The 17,088-nt window shown below is 32.1% G+C and overlaps 1 protein-coding gene across 4 annotated transcripts; it reads right to left on the bottom strand.

Moving 5' to 3' along the window:
- Positions 1 to 329: 329 nt before the first annotated feature.
- Positions 330 to 5,542, bottom strand: LOC112769991 (G-type lectin S-receptor-like serine/threonine-protein kinase At4g27290). 4 transcript variants are annotated; one of them, XM_025814429.3, is made up of 8 exons: positions 4,791 to 5,542; positions 3,727 to 4,598; positions 2,497 to 2,613; positions 2,235 to 2,380; positions 1,486 to 1,696; positions 1,132 to 1,369; positions 899 to 1,046; positions 330 to 816 (listed from the first exon to the last, which is right to left on the bottom strand). In XM_025814429.3, exons 1-8 carry the CDS (start codon positions 5,207 to 5,209, stop codon positions 508 to 510), a joined length of 2,460 nt encoding a protein of 819 aa, XP_025670214.2. In that variant the 5' UTR covers positions 5,210 to 5,542; the 3' UTR covers positions 330 to 507. The 4 variants fall into 4 exon arrangements, with proteins under 4 accessions (XP_025670214.2, XP_072088752.1, XP_072088754.1 ...); XM_072232651.1 differs by having other exon boundaries at positions 2,497 to 2,610; positions 4,791 to 5,508; XM_072232653.1 differs by having other exon boundaries at positions 3,727 to 3,953; positions 4,791 to 5,424.
- Positions 5,543 to 17,088: the final 11,546 nt, after the last annotated feature.

The raw sequence follows: 17,088 nt of genomic DNA, 5'->3' as shown, positions 1-17,088 counted from the left end.
CTTTATGGCTTAGGCATAAGCTCATATTAAAAAGGATGTTAACGTACAAAAGCAGAAGATTAAGAAGTTAAAAAAAATATAGAATAAATAGTATTTTGGTAGTTGAAAATTTTTAATTTTGATAAAATGGATCTCATATTTATTTTTAACAAAATAAATCTATATATATATATATATATGTATGTATGTTTTGTTTGATGAAATAATCTAATTATTCAAAGTGATAAGTTAACAATCATTAGACTATTTTATCAAACGAAGCAGATATTTAAGGGTTCATTTTATCAAAAATAAATATAAAAGTCTATTTTAACAAAATTAAAATCTTAGATGTCAAAATACCTACTTACTCAAAAAATAATAAAAGCAAGTTAATTTGTGTTCCACAATAATCTTTTTATGTCTAATATTGGCTTAAATATAAGACAAATACAAAAAGAAAATATTAATCACCTAATACTTCTTTTCTATAAGTAAAAGTTCTTTTTTACCAGTTACCACTATATTTTATCTTGCATCCAACATTGTGATGGAAACTTCATTAACTGAGAATTTTACATAGTTTGCCGATAAAGATTCTTCTTTCGGTGTCCCAGCACAATCTACATAAAATGCAGGAAATTTCGGTTGGGGCAACCATTTCTCACCATTTAGCATTAGAACCACCGATAACATGTTAGGCCTATCTTCTGGCCTTTGTTGCACACATAATAAACCTACTTGTATGCATCTTATGACTTCAGTGGGGTTGCACCATTCCCTTAATACTTCATCCAATAATTCCAGTGGCCTCTCATTAATCCACAATTTCCATGCCTAAAACATTGGAAAGATTAGTGAGTTGAAAAGAAATTTAAATTTGACTATTTGCTATACGACCGAGTAATCTTTTACTTACATGTCCAAGAAGATTAAGGTCATTTTCAGAGTTTGAGAATTCTCTATTCTTCTTTCCACTTATCAACTCTAATACTATAACACCATAACTAAAAACATCTGACTTCATAGAAAATTGTCCTCGTACATATTCAGGAGGCATATAATCGCTGAAATAAAATATCATCAAATTTAAAATTAAGGTGATTAAAACAAAACATGTATACATAATTAGATTCAAATAAATTGACTTACTATGTTCCAGCAATCCTATTTGTATTTTCCTCAACTTGATCATCTAAGAATGTTCGAGCTAAACCAAAATCTGATATCTTGGGATTAAAATTTGCATCTAACAAAATATTACTAGTTTTTAGATCTCTATGAATTATTCTCAATATAGAATCTTGATGAAGATAAAAAAGTCCTCGAGCAATGCCACTAATAATGTTGAAACGCTTTAGCCAATCTAGCCGCTTTCGTCCAGTTTCATCTGGTCAATTATGCACATTGCTTAGCATACTGCTTGGAATTCATTACACAATGTATCAGAAATATTAAAATTGTTGTCAAGGCTTATGAATTTTTAATAAACACCAAAAAACTTACCGAAAATAAATTGGTCTAAACTTTTGTTAGGCATGAATTCATAGATTAGTATTTTTTCTGACTCTTGAATACAACAACCAAGAAGCTTGACAAGATTCCGATGCTGAAGTTTAGCTATCAACACCACCTCATTTTTTAATTCTTCCAGCCCTTGAGTAGACCTTTTTGAAAGCCTTTTTACAGCTACTTCTCGACCATCTTGAAGTATGCCCTAAAACAATTTTGTGTCGTTAGAGTTTGTAATGGAAAATAGCATGGTTTGACCGGTTAATTTAAAGCCGGCCATTAGACCGGACCAATTTAAACTAAAAATGGCTTAACATTGAATTAGTAAAAAGAGCAATGTTAGGGGCCAGCAACTTTTGTGATTGGTAGCCAGCAAATAATCATCAATGATGATTTAATGGTGTGAGATTTCATCCAATGACTCACATTTCTCTGCTGGTTACATGCTGGCCAAAATTCAACAAAACTGCTGGCCCCCTAAACTTTTCCTAGTAAAAAATAGATTAACTGAATAAATTGATTCAGTTTTACAGTTAACTGATTTAAAATAATAAATTACAAAAAAAATTAATTTTTTAAAAATATATATTATTCATAAATATATTATTTATTATATCTAATTCAACTTCGGATAAATAATAGTCGAACCATTAAACCTTTCAATTTTAGTTCTAGTGGTTCGTTGACCAGATCAATTTTTAGAACATTAAAAAATCGAAGTCCTTGTTTGTTTTCTATATTACCTTATATACGGGACCGAAACCACCTTCTCCAAGCTTTTTACTAGATGCAAAGTTTCCTGTAGCTTTAGCTATGACTGAAAAATCAAATATCGGTAGATCGATATCTTTCCAACTATGCTTTTTCTTGCATATATTTCTTGCTACACCTGTTTAGTGGTAACAACAACGCATAACAATTGAGTCTACAACACTTAGTAGTAGCACATTTTTTCTTTCTCTTTTTTACATGCCTATTGCAAATTAGATGCATAATAATATTTACCTTTCTTTTTAATTATCATCGACATTGTGCCAGCGCATGCGATTAATCCAAAGATAACCGAACCTACTATGATTCCAACGTTCTTATTTTTCATATTCCCATGGCCGTTACCCGCTGCTGCATTGTCATAAGAAAGATGAGAACATATATAATTATACTCTCTAGTTCTTCCTACATTATTGGCATAAGTTTTATACACTAGAATGATTGAAAACATTAATAGTTGATGATAAGATTACTATTAGAAAAAAAGTTTTTAAAAACTTGAATTTTGTTTATTTTATATAAGAACTTTTAAAATGGTTGATTGTAATATGTTTATCTATACCTAATTTTAAAAGATATATAAGAGACTAATTTATCAATTTATCTTAAGATAAACTATATTTTTATATTCTTAATATTTTTGAAATTTTTTAAAAAAAAATCCTAACATTTAATTTGATTAAAATTTATTATAACATTTAAAAAAATTGATTTTATCCTTAATATTAATGTTTTTACAGTCAACCATTTAGTCAACTTTTTTTACAATATTACTTTTAAGTCTTCCTTCCTATAACTCCTCTATCTCCCCAACCCTCTCTTTATCTCCAACCAAAACCAAAACCAAAACCACAGCACCACATATCCATCGTCATCTTTCCTCTACTTGCTACCATTTTCGATGTCATCGTCTCCACACACCACCATCATTGCCTATGCCACTTCTTCCTCCTTCGCGTGCCTCTACTTTTGCCTCCTCATCCTTCCTCTCTCTCTTCTTTTCCATTCGCTCTTTATTTTTTTACCTTCACAATTTCCCCACCTTTGTCACCCCTCCACGTCACCTTCTAAACCTACCTCGTGTTGCCAGCTCCGTCACTGCGTCACCTTCTAAGTCTGTCGCTACATCACCACCTCTGCATCCTCCTTGTCGTCGTCCTATCCCCTTCCTTTGTCACCGTAGTTTTACTATTTTCCATTTTCTTCCTCTTCCTTTTCTATTGTTGTTGTTCTTATTGTTTTATTGTTGTGGGTGGTGGCGATGTGGGGATGGAAAGGTGGTGGCAGTGTTTAGGGGTGATGGGGCTTTATGATTAAGAATATATAGGGTGGGTTTGGAGTGAGAATTAGCATTTTAAAAAGAACAATAGCAAATATTATCATTTTAGATCAGCAATAATTTACATATATATTTACAGAAATTTGTACAAGGGAAATAATTGAGGGATGAAGAAAAATAGTTACCTAATTCTGAAGCAGGGACTTTAATGTAAAGGTCTTGTCCTCCTTTAGTGAACATCCTCATGTCAATGAGATGATCAAACCAAAGTAGGCAGCCACTTCCTCCATTACGAATATCCATATTCGCATACGCTGTACAAGAACAGTTTTTCAAGCAGGATTGTCGACATTCCTCAAGATTCATTGTCTTATTATACGTTGATGAAGATGTATCTGGCAACTTCATATCTCTGTACCTCAAGAACCCATCTGTGTTATTACAATCTAACAAAGTCTTTCTGACACAACCACTAGACCAATCAGACATATTCCATTGTTTGGGAAATTTGGAAACATATGCTTTCAAACATGCACATGTTGGAGCATTACCATCCATATAGCATATAGAATTTGAACCACAAAAGGCATACATTTCACATTGATCTACCAGCTCAGTTGGAGTGTTTTTAACCTGATTTCTTGTTTGACTTGTCCAAACCAAAACATTACCCGTACCTGAAGTGATTGTTCTGTATATGGAGAAAAGGGACCTATCACTCATTGTGACCTGATAATAGATCTCTTTATCATTCACTATAAAATCGATGCTATATATGTTCATGGCATATGGATACCCTGAAAAAGAAAGACCATTCCATGGTCCTGCTCTAGTAACTATTACGGATCCCTTCATTTGAACTAGTTGCGGATACCCTCTGGGTTTGATTTTTAAAGAATACTCTCCTATAGCAGGGTCATTTGAACTTTTCCAACACGATAGAAATCTATTCAGACTAGTAACTAAGTTTAATCCAAGTTTCATTCCTGGCATCAACGTATCAGAAGGATAGTCAAAACTCTGCCACAAGAAGAAGTCCTCGGCAGCATCCTGTTGGCTAAGTTGCACGAATATTGATACGTGAATATATATATATATATATATATATATATATATATATATATATATATATAATGTCAAATTTAATTATTTTAAATTAAAAAAATAAATATTTAAATAGTCTAAATAATCAACTTAACGTCTTAAGTTGTACATCTAAATAGTTTTGAAATAAAGTAAATAGTCGTACCTGTGCAACATAGCGTGTTGGTACTTCACAACAAGATTTCCCGAGTCCAAGAGCTGTGCAATTAAGTTATTTGAAGCTTGGAGGGATGAAGATATGTTGGATGACCAAACAATACTAGTGTTTGCGTCATTGAGAAGTTGAAGAATTCCCTTGTCACTGAATTTCAAGAGTCCGGACGTGCTTTGAAGGGGTCTTTCTCTATTGGCCACCCACACTACTGTTGGGTTTCTTGATGCATCTCTGTACCACACACCCAAATACCGACTTGTACTAGATTTAGGACTGAAGAAACCCAGTTCAAAGCTTCCATCAACCGAAACTAAGCTCTCACCATCTCTCATAGATTGACCCGTTCCCAATCGATCTGTTGAAGTGGAAGTTCTCACGCAAGATACTAGAAAGAACCAAATAATTAACATACTGAGCTTGCCTACAAGTCGCTAATGAATATGAGCTATTAATAGCAAGTAAGAAGAGAATTTTCGAATGGCTGTAATCTTCTCTACTTGTGGAAATAAATTAGTCATGGAAACGGTGATGTGATTTAATCAACGTGCTTGACGAGGCTTACGAGTTTGATCGTTTCAATCACATATGGAACCTTGAAATAGAAGCGTCTTCCAGTAGAATAGTTACTTTACACAATAGCCACAATTGATGATAATGTCTCATTTCAGAGGGCTCTCCTCTTGCTCTTAGTCATCTTGACTTGGACAGTGACTCTTTCCAATGATAATAGGCTCGTATAAGATAGGAAGGAGAAAGCATTAGCCACCACTATAAACGTGATTACTTGTACACCTAAAAAATCATGGTCTACGCAAGTTTTTTTCTATGTTAAAATTATAAATTTAAAAAGCTTTTATTAAAAATATAAAAATATAAATTTTTAATATATTTGTATTGGATTTATTATAAAAATATTTAAAAATTTTTAATAATAGTAATCTTAAGAATATATGTTAGATAATCTCTAACATATATTAAAAAGAGTAAAAATATTTTATTTTAACTCTATTAACAAATGGCCTTAGTATATTCTTTAACTAAATTCAATTTATTAAATATAAAAATTATGACAAGATAATATTTACATAGATATTTGTTAAAAACAGATTTATTGTTATGGTACGGTAGACAACTAATCCTAATACCAAAGATTTATATTTTTAAGGGCATGTGCTAACAAGCTCAAATCCCGATAAAAATCAATCGTGAATAATGAGCATGTAATTCTTTTTATCTTGGTGCTTACTTAGTACTAACCTACAGAGACAACTATGAAAAGAAAATACAGTAAGTTTTAGAATAGGGCTGGCATGAAAAGGATCAAGGGATCATGGGAAGCTTGTACATCTTTCGATGTGGTGTGTTATTTTATAGTAAGACGTGTGTCAGTAAATGGGATTCGGCAACGACTCTTTTCAAGGATTTAGGTAGTTTTATAAATATTTCTCCCGATGAGGACTCAAGTTGAAATAGCTAAAAGTTTGCTGGCAAAATGCACAATTGTAAGAAAGATTTTTTTTTTTTTGGGTCATTACACTACTCAACACACTCAATTTCAGCTGGAGTTTGAATTTAGTGCAGTTTGATTAAGAGACAATATGATTATCACTTGGTCTAGGCCTCCGGTCCTTTCTTCTTTCCTAATAATGAATTGATATGATGGGCCTTAGTCAACTAAAATGCTAGCGTTTGGGCTTTTGTTTTCATAAAATTTATTATGAAAATAGGTCTTCAATGGATGTAAAACATATTTTTGCTTTTATAGAGTTAAGGTTCGTAAACTACATTTTGTTATTAAACATGGATTTTTTTTAATAAACCAAAAAACACATATTTATCAATTTGAAATATCTATTTATAGTTTATCGTTTTGGACAGTTTTCGAATAATCTAGTGAAAAATTATCTACGAGCAACTATTATAGATATAATTCCAAATTTGTTTACAAAACAACGTTGTGAGAAAGACGAAAAAAGAAAATATAAGTACATGGAAGACTCTGATTCTAAAACACCTTGATATGTTTTCATGTAATCTTTTTTTGGTAGAATTCTAAATGATTCACTTCTCATAATTGTTTTACTTATTTAATTACTTGTTTATGTTTGATCATGTTCATTAAATTATTAATAAAATAATATTTTATTTATTGAAATTCTTTTGTCCATACAGAATGAAATTAAGGGAGATCACAAAAAAAAAAGATACTTTACCTTAGGCCAAAAAATAAAAAAAGTCCAAAAAAAAACTTCTTTGAAGTTACACAAATGAAGTTTAAGTGTTGAATTGCTACAACAATACAAGATTATGAAAGAAAAGACCGTGGGTGAAAATAAGAAGGTTAGCTTGCAAACTAAGACCCAAAAGCTCCAATAAGAAAACAACCTACTATAACACCTTAACTACCAAAGCTCACGCTTTCGGCTACGCGACTCTGATAGCTCGGACATCACGACGACACTTATACTATTTAATACTAAAATATGAGTCTATTTAAAACTTTTTACCGCAAAACTGCTTCCAAGATTCTTCATTCGATAACGTACATCCATAGATATCATACAACTTACAAAAACTCATAAAGAGTATATATATTCATCAATATAATTCCTATTCCTCTTACAGAATATATCAAGATAATGCCGAGGGTACAATAAATAATAATCTAAAGCAATACAGAGCATCTCAACAATAATTAAATAAACTCTTCGTGACATCTGCGTCCATATCCTGAAAAGGGAAAAAATGTAGAGGGGCGAGAACATCATCCTCGAAAGGGTTCTCAGTAGAGGGTTTTTGGGAATTACTGTAATAGGATACGTGAAGATAAACCGTACCAGTGATTAATAACCGTCTTATGCCTCTTTTCAAAAACAACGATTTACAATAAAAGAAAAATCTGAAATCCTTTTCTAAAAGAGGAAACTGTTAATTTAAAGCAATATTCCAAAGCCTTTCAAAAGGTTTACCTATGCTGAACCAAATCAGCCTTTCATACTTTTCCAAACCAGGAACACAAAACCGAAATCAACCATCGATCCATCTCATTTCAACCACGGTCCTAGGCCCAAACAATCCATCCAACAACCAATCACCACAATCCAACAGAGTCCCAATTGCAAATATAGATAGGAAGTTCAAGCACAAACAAACATTTACAGCAAGTAGAACAAGTAGCAGTTAATCTCAAATAGTCACAAAGGCAAACCAAGTACAATATCCACACCCAAACAATGTCACATAGATGCATATGATGCATGCCTGTCCTAGGGACTGATGATATCATCTGTCGGTTATATAGCCAACCCGACACGTCCTGGTAGCTAACCATGGATAGAAACACCCATCGCGGACTAAGTAGGTTTGAGCTACAACCCCCTTGCTACTACCCGCTCAACCCAGAGCCAGTGGAATAACCACTACTGCAGCTACTACCCAGGCGGGTGTTTAACAGCTCAACCTGGAGCGAGTGAAATCACCACTACTGCCACTGCTACCCAAGCATCACAGTCTCTGACCTGGAGCAAGTGGGACGAACCACAACCTTTGCTACTACCCAGGTATCTCAAGCATATATTCATTCAGTCCTAGCCATGGATCAACATCCATCTCAGCCATCCGGCTTAAATTCATAATTCATAGTCAGTCATACGGCCCATAACTCGTTCGACAATCAGCCATAAATAAATATCATACACAGCCATTCCGGCTCATAATAAAATAGCACCTCCACCATTCAACATCATCAAATTCATAAATCGGCATTTAAGTCATAAATCACTTTTCTCAATTCATCCACTTTGAAATCAAGTTTCAACTCTTTTCGGTCTCGGCTTTAAAGATCTCATTTCTCAAATCATCTCAGACTCATAAGCCACTTTTACTCAAAGTAAGTTCCTCTTTTAAAAACAATGCCACTCTTTGCATCCTCTTTTCACAATTTCTATAACCATGACAAGTTAAAGATTCATTTTGAAACATTCAAAATCATCCATCCAACAAGGGGATTTTATAACAAAAGTTTCTTGGCAGAATCTCAAGTCATTAGGAGAGAATAACATAACTCATTTTGCCAAATTCATTTACAATCATTAAAACCTTAGCTTTTCGAATTGAGTAATAAAACAAGATCTAAGCCAATTTGAGTCTTGTAATCAATTACTCTTTTCAAAGCCGTTTCCTTTACTTAAACAAAAACTAGCTTCAACCCCATGAGGAAATTCTAAAGCGTTTCAACTACTCAGAAATTGTTTTAGTCTTGCAAAAATTCAGAATTCAAAGAGTACTCAAAATTCTTTCTCAAAATATTTTAAAATGAAACTTGTCAATAGACATTCAGGTTCTTTCAAAGTCATTGAAACTCCTTTAATTGAAACCCTCGAGTCAAAATTCAAAGGCATTGCCCTTATCACATTTAAAACAGCTTTAAAACATAAGTTTCATCTAAATAACTTTCTCCTGAAAGAGATACAATGCCTTTCTTAAGAATCACAATTTTCTCTTTAATAATTCATTTCAAAAGCATGAATCATCCTTTTCTTGATAATTCAAATAAAATAGTAGAAGTCTTTAACTCATCATTTTTCCAAGCAACATTTCAATAAAGACTCAGATTTTATAGAAATTCCGGTAGCATCTCCTCTAAAACTTGGACTTTGCCACCCGATTCGGGTCCCAACTAAACCGTTCCTCAATCCCTTTCAACAGTCAAGAATCCAAAATCAATTCAAAATCAAACTAAATCCAACAGTCGTCTCATTGGCATATCTCAAGGAAACCATTTTAAAATCAAATCAATATCAACCGATTTAACTCATTTCCAAAGCTTTAAAGAAACAGCTCAATAACAAATCATTTGTCAAAACCAAGTCAATTAAAGTAAACCAGGTTGAATTCAAAAATGCATTCAACTTTTCACATCATCAAAATAATTAACTCAATTCAAATCAATCCTCAACGGATTAAACTCAGATTTCAAATCTTTAAAGAATCAACTTCGAAACATTCCATTTCACAAAGCCGCACAACAATTCAGCCAAACAAACATGCATAATCATTCGAGACAATCAAATATTACATAAGGCCGATACAATCACCAAATACATATTTTCTCACATCAGTATCCATATGTAATAATTTCAATATATAAGAATATAGTTTTCGGAAAGCGCCCCTACCTCAAAATGCAAATTCCATAATCCAAACGCCTCATAAGTTCTTTTCGCCACAACTCGAAATCACCGGCAACCAAAACCTCGGCTCCAAGCCACTTTTGCAACAGTCTCAACAACTCTAATCGCAACATACAACAATCGAAACTCAATCTTATAGAAATTAACGGCACAAACCTCAGCATGAGATAACAGAATAGTAATGAAAGGGCTTTCAAATCGAAACGTTTACCGAACTGAAGAGGGAACGGCTGAACCGAAACAGCGGCGGTCTCTAAACTGGTTCGGCGGCAGCCACCTCAAGCAGTAGCGATGACCTGAACCATATGCGGTGACAATGAGGTTCCCAGAAACTCAACGAAAAGGAGAACCAACGTAAAACCCTTACCGATAGAATTTTCTGATGATGACAAAAGCAGCCAAAAGCTCCGGCGGTGCTCCCGGAAGTCACAGAACCACTCTCGACGGTCAGAATCATAGAGACACAGCTCCATTGTCCAGCAGCGACTCCTGCGGCAGTCGAAACCCCTTTCTGACGGTGGTAGCTCCGGCGGAGGCAGTGCCGGCGACGCGAGCACGGCTGGGCATGGTGGTTTCTACCCCAGCTCAACCTCAGGCCTCTCTTTCTCTCCTCGGGTCTTCTCTGATTTCTCTCTCCTTCTGTGCTTGTCGGCAGTGGTAAGGTGGCAGCCGCAAGCCCTAGCAGTGGCAGTCAGTAGTGCGACGGCGGCGCTACGGCTCAACCTCGATGGCGCGAACGGTAACCCAAACAGCCCACCTCCTTCATTGTGCCACACCACCTCTGCCTCTCTCTCAATCCCAACATCGTCCTTCCTTCTCATTCGAGCTCGACGATGATCGGCGGTGGCGCGAGCTAGTGACTCCATGGACGGCGCCGCAAAGCAGCTCGATGGCGAACTCCAGCATGGTGGATCGATGGTGGCAAGGCCTCCCCTGCCTTCCTTCTTCTGTTTCTTTCTTTCGTGGTGAAGGAAGCTGGGATGCGTTGCGGCTGCGCATGATTGAGAAAGGGAGAAGAGTGGGTTCGTGCTGCTGGGTTCAGAGAGGGGAAACATTGTGGGTGTGCTGAGGGAAACATTGCTGCTGCTGCGCATCGAATTGGAGAAAGGGGGGAGAGTCTGTTGCTGATGGGGAAACCGGGTTAGGGTTTTAGGGTTTCATTTTGAAAATTAGGGTTAAGGGCATTATGGTAATTTCACATAAAATTGGGAATAATATAGTAATTGAAACCCAATGTAAATTCAATACTAATTGTATATAAAAAAGACGATTTGCTCCCTAATTTTACAAATTATTTTCAATAAGGTGGCCAAAACTGAAAATTATAAATAACATAATTAATTTCTCTATTTTCCAAAACAGCAGTATTAATATATTAAAATATTAACTATTTAATCCAAATCATATAGAAATCTCTATTATTTCACAACTACCAACTTTGTAATTTAAATATAGAAAATAATCCAATAATTATAAAATTGGATAATAATCATAACTTATTTCAAATTCAATAAATCAAAACTTGCTTTAATTGTCTTTAATAAAATAGTTTCTGAAATTAAGACTATAAATAACTATATGATTTGAGACTTGATTATAAAAATACTTTTCAAAAATTCTGGGTCTTACACCTACCACAATAGTGGAAGATACATTTGAAGAGCAAGCTAGGACTCTAAAGAAGAAAAAGAAGGTCCAACCAACATCACCTTTTCAAGAATGCGAGCATAATGGGAAGAATGCGAGCATAACGGGGAAGGGGCAATGTTTCAAGCTGAAAAGGACGAACTCCAAAACTAAGAATCAAAGAACTGTTGAAGCTGATACAATGAAAAAAATGATATAAGTCCTGATGATGAGGGAAAAAATACAAGAGAGCTGAGTACAAGTTCAAAGAAAAAAGAATGAGTCTTGATATGTATTTTAAGGTATATAGGATAAATTTAAAAGATGAAGAAAATGAGGAAGATAAAGAATATGAGCTTGATGATACTGCAAATGATGAGAGTAGTAGAGGACAAACTAGTAATAAAGGTACTTTTTTATTTATTTTATTATCTAATTATAGCTTCTATTACTTCTCAAATGGTTTGACTTAAAATTCTGTTATTTTAATCGGACTTATAATAGGCACAATAAAGAAAAAAACTCGTGGAAAGACTATGTGAAAAAAGTTTCATGCCACTGATTTTAACGATTGATAGGAGATAAAATTTTTTCAACGGCAGCCTATAGGTCCAACCAAAGAGGTCCTATCTGACCTCAACCAACTTTTGGACACAATAGTTAAAAATCCTCATTTTATGACTTTGCTATATACGAGTTAGTGTGGTGTGCCTAAAAAACTCAAAGAGGACATGTGAGAGTATGCCAATGTATATAAATATGGTATATATTATAGATAATTTTTTAATTTATTTGTTACTTTATTTGTGTAAACTTTTGACATTCTAATGTGTTGTGTTGCATAGCAAAAGTTTGTTTTTCCAATAAGTTCAAAGTCATGGATAATCCGAGGATTGTGTCATGCATGGAAAAATACAAGAACGAAATCAAAAAGGAACATTTCTTGAAGTATAATACAAAAAAAATGATAAAGAACCGATCATTAGAGATTTCTAAGGTTCAATTTCGCAAACTGATTCGGTATTAAAGTATTCCAGTTATCAAGATAATATTGTCTTTTATTTCTTCCTTTGTACCATCATGCATACTGTCATTGGTTCTTTATGTGATTAAACTTGGTATTTCGAAAAAAGGTAATTTGACTTTGAAAGAGTAAGAAAACATGTCTGTTAAGAATAATAATATCTCTTTTTCATGTTTATATTTAGATTATATCTGCTAAGAATACTGAAAATAGGTCAAAGTAAATATGTCCTCACCGAATAGGATCCACAAATTTTGGAATAGTTCGCGCAAGCAGTTGGTAATATAACTTTTTTTGTGATTTCTCCTTTATATACGTGTTGTAGTTGTCTAGTTAGTATCCTTCATGTAAATTTTTCTCTATGTACTCTAGCGCGACTTTAAAGAGAACAGTGAAGAACCATCAAGAGCTGAGGTTTTCATAGCAACTCGCACAAGTAAACAAGGAAAAAAATTGATGCTAAAACACAAACCACAATTGTGAGTTATTTGTATTTGTATTTGGATTTGTACAATATAAATTCTAAAGTGATTTCTATTTATATTGAGTTAATGCAACTTTATATTTTATTGGTTGTCACTTTTGATAAACTAAACTTTAGAACCGCATAGAGGCAGGAAAAAATGATGAGGATACATTTGTAGGAGTGTTAGAAAAGGACCAATCAGGTCGAGTTTGTTGTTATGGGAATTCGATTACAAAAAGATCTCTTAAAAAGGATGAGGAGATTTGCAAGTCAAAGTTGAATACAACGACAATGTCTCATCATTAGAGAAGAAGATGGACAATGTATGTGGTTTATTAAAGGTATTGGTACACCAAATCAATCTTGGAATGAGTGACAAAGAGGTAGCAGCCTTAGTACAAGTTGACCAAAATTTTTCTTTGAATGCCTCAAGTAGCAAACTAAGAAATACTCCTCCCTCTTCCGAATCAACTTACATTCCATTCAAAGATGATGTAAGTAACTATTTTTTCTATATTATTATCATAGAGAGATATTGATAAAAAGAAAAGGAGAAGTGGTCACTTTTTTGTTGCTCTGGACTATAGAATTTTATTTTTCATGTTGAATTTTTTGTTTGCAGTTTATGCTACTGTTGTTGGATGACTATACATTGTTGGTTGTTGAATTTTCTATCTGTGTACTATTGATTGTTCTTTATTTTGAAAAGATATTCTTACTTTTTAAAAGAAGGTTAAGAGTGAATAAGACTTATGCATAAATTTAAACGTAAAACATTCAATATTTGATGGTAGTAGCATTTGGCTTTCATTCTATTTGAAAACATGTAAGAATACTACTTTGGAATAATATTTTTATTGCCAGTTTAACATACAAAGTATAGTATTGACTATTGTTCTTTGTCACAGAGAGATATTGAAAAGAGTAATTGTGTAGTATTTATTCATGGAAAAATAATAAATATTGTGAAGACAGCATGGTTTTCAATATATGCCCTTTCATTTTTTGTTAAGATATAAAATGCACTAACACAACAATATTTAAAATTATGCAGGGCGGTGGTGAAAATAATTTCGCTCACAATGGATGATCAGTGATCATGAAATTTTATATTTTGTAGTGAAGTATGTAAAGGAAGTATAATTCATGTATTAGAAATTCATGGGTAGTTGTTATGACTTTGATTTTTGCTATTTTGTTAGAACATGTTATGTGATCAAACACACTTTTTTTTGTGATAAGTTTATGAAGGTTGGATTAATTGATTTAAAAATTACTAGTCACTTTCTAAATTTTAAAATTATATATGAATTTTGTAAGATTTTATTACGAAGATTAAAAAAGAACAATAGATTCGTTACTGATCAAACTTATACCCACACATTAAAAGAGTCTTTAAAAGCATAAACATATCTCTCATTATTGGCACGCTTTAAAAACGTAGTCATATCTGGCACATATGACCACGCTTTTAAGTGTGACAATCTATAAAAGTGTGGAAAAAATAAAGCGTGACAATAGATCACTAAAAACATGGTAATAGAGCTACCGGCACGTTTGCAGATGTGACATTTTAAAAAGCGTGCCGGTAACTCAAAAAGTGTGGCCAAAAATTATCGCTACAATTTTTTCAACTTTTTGCGACACTTTAAAAGCATAGCGAAATCGATGTTTTCTTGTAGTGAAGTAATTTAGTAAATTTATTAGTAATAGATAATTAACTTTGAATGGTTCTCCCTTGGTACAACCTAGCATCTTACATGATTAAGAATTTATGAATTTTAACAATACTTGAGACTCATGCTATTACATGATAAATTGAAAATATTTACTTGTTTATAATTAAAACTTGAATTGTTTTGATTATTAAGTTATTTGTTATTGTTCTTGTTTTGATTCATGATGAAATTTATACCTGTTAGCTTTTGAGCCGAAAGTGGTACATTCATACACCACTTATATATTCTCTTCATGCCTGATTTTAGTATCTTCTTGCTTTTGTAACCCTAACTTGTCTCATCATTTAATTTTATTTCTTATTGCATGGATATATTTAATATGATTGAGACTTTTTTTTATTTTGGAGTCACTAGTCATATAGCCTACCCATTACATCACTTTCTACTTAGCCATTTTAAGCTTCCTATATTTTTTTTTTTTTTTGTTGAAAACTAGCATATTACAAACCTAAGACAAAAAACTAATAAATTATATTGAGCCTAACTCTCTAGGTAACTTAGAATATTAACTGTAATTAAACTGTCAGGCATGAGGTAGGAGTGTTGTATCAAGACATGCAATAGTCAAAGGGTTGGGAAGGATTGTATTTTAAGAAAGAAGAAAAATTAATAAAAAATTAGTATTTTTAAAAAAAAAAGAGAAAAAAAAAGAAAAAAAGAGAGCATATATATTCATATAAGGTATAAATAATTTGAAAAACAAAAAGAATAAAAAAATTTAGGTAATTGTAAAGTTATATAGTTGTGAATAGAATAATTCGAGATTGGTTTAGGTTTAGACACGCATACCTAAATTTTTTGAACATTGATAAAGATCTCTTTATTGTATATAAATATAATCACTTTCTTTGTGAAAAATCTTAGGAAGGACAAGCTTAAGGAGAACAAATTATTGAGGACGAGTAGGATGAGTGTGTGCTTAACCCTACACACTTGAAAGAATGAGTGATATACACTACTATCTCTATGAGATTTCATGTCGATCAATGCATGAAAAACTAAATAGCAATTCAATAGATTCTAATTTTGTGAAAACATTGAATATTTCTCAATTGTATATACTAAAGTCTTAGGGAGTTTTAAAATCCTAAAAGCCTAAGTCCTTAGATTGCATGAGGCTTAGGAATTTAGTTAAGATATCAAGGAGTTACTTTTTCTCCTTTTATCTTTCATTTTTTTATATTATTGCATGACAACATATATACAATGGTTTAAGTATGATAGAATTGATAGAACTCAATTTATTTACTAGAAAATGCATATATTTACTTGGATTTAAATCAAAATTTTTATTTTTTATATTCATGATCATTCAAAATTGTATGGATTTTGTATTATGTTTGAATATGATTAGTTTCATATCCAATTAATGCACTAGACAAGGTTTATTTGAGTTTTTTTGTGTTGAAATACAGGATATCTTTTAAGAAAAAAGTATCACAAGAAACTATAGTACTCAGATTGGAGCAAATTTAGAGTCGTTGGAAAGAAGAACTCTAGCTTAACAATTTTTATGTTGAAAATTTTTTTCAATTCTCAATTATTCTACGTATAATTCATATATTACTATCTAATTTAATAATTAAATGTGTCACATGATACTCTTTTATTAAAATTGACCGAAAATATTTTTTGCCAAAATCAATAATCTCCCTTCCTAAATTCTCTCATCTACCTCTCTCTATTTTTCTATTTCTCTCTACCATTTTTACTCTATATATAATTTATATTTTATATTAGTAATTTTGACAAATCAAAATATGTAATCTGATATTTTTTATTATAATTAAAATAAAATTTTTCTTCCAAAATTAACAAATTCTCATTCTTTATCTTTATCTTTGTCTCTCTTTTATTTCATTCTCTATTTTTTTCTACCTTTCTATTCTATAAAAAACAAAATTAACAAAATAATATAATTCAAGTAAAAATTACTATTATTATTATTATATACATATTTTTTTAGTTTTAAATATTCACCACTTATCTTTCTAATCTATATTTTCATTTCTCTTCTTTCAAATATTTATTACATATAATTTGGAGAGAATACTAATGTTATAATTAAAAGTTAGAATCAAAATTCAATTGTTTTAAAAAAATTAATTTTGAATTAATTTTATAACTATCAATATAATTTTTTATGCTAATATCTAATTATATTTTTTATATACATAGAGAGAAAAAATATTATTTTTAAATAACAAATATAAATATTAATTATTTCTATTTGTACAATAGA

Source organism: Arachis hypogaea, chromosome 3, assembly GCF_003086295.3.
Source record: "Arachis hypogaea cultivar Tifrunner chromosome 3, arahy.Tifrunner.gnm2.J5K5, whole genome shotgun sequence".
Lineage (NCBI taxonomy): Eukaryota > Viridiplantae > Streptophyta > Magnoliopsida > Fabales > Fabaceae > Arachis > Arachis hypogaea.
This window is presented reverse-complemented; position numbering and strand designations above follow the sequence as displayed.

Excerpts from the sequence above, each read along its gene's own strand:
- LOC112769991 (XM_025814429.3), bottom strand. The coding sequence starts at position 5,209 with ATGTTAATTATTTGGTTCTTTCTAGTATCTTGCGTGAGAACTTCCACT. Across the intron at positions 4,599-4,790 it reads CAACACGCTATGTTGCACAG|CCAACAGGATGCTGCCGAGG; the intron begins GTACGACTATTT and ends CGTGCAACTTAG. Across the intron at positions 1,697-2,234 it reads GTTTCGGTCCCGTATATAAG|GGCATACTTCAAGATGGTCG; the intron begins GTAATATAGAAA and ends AAATTGTTTTAG.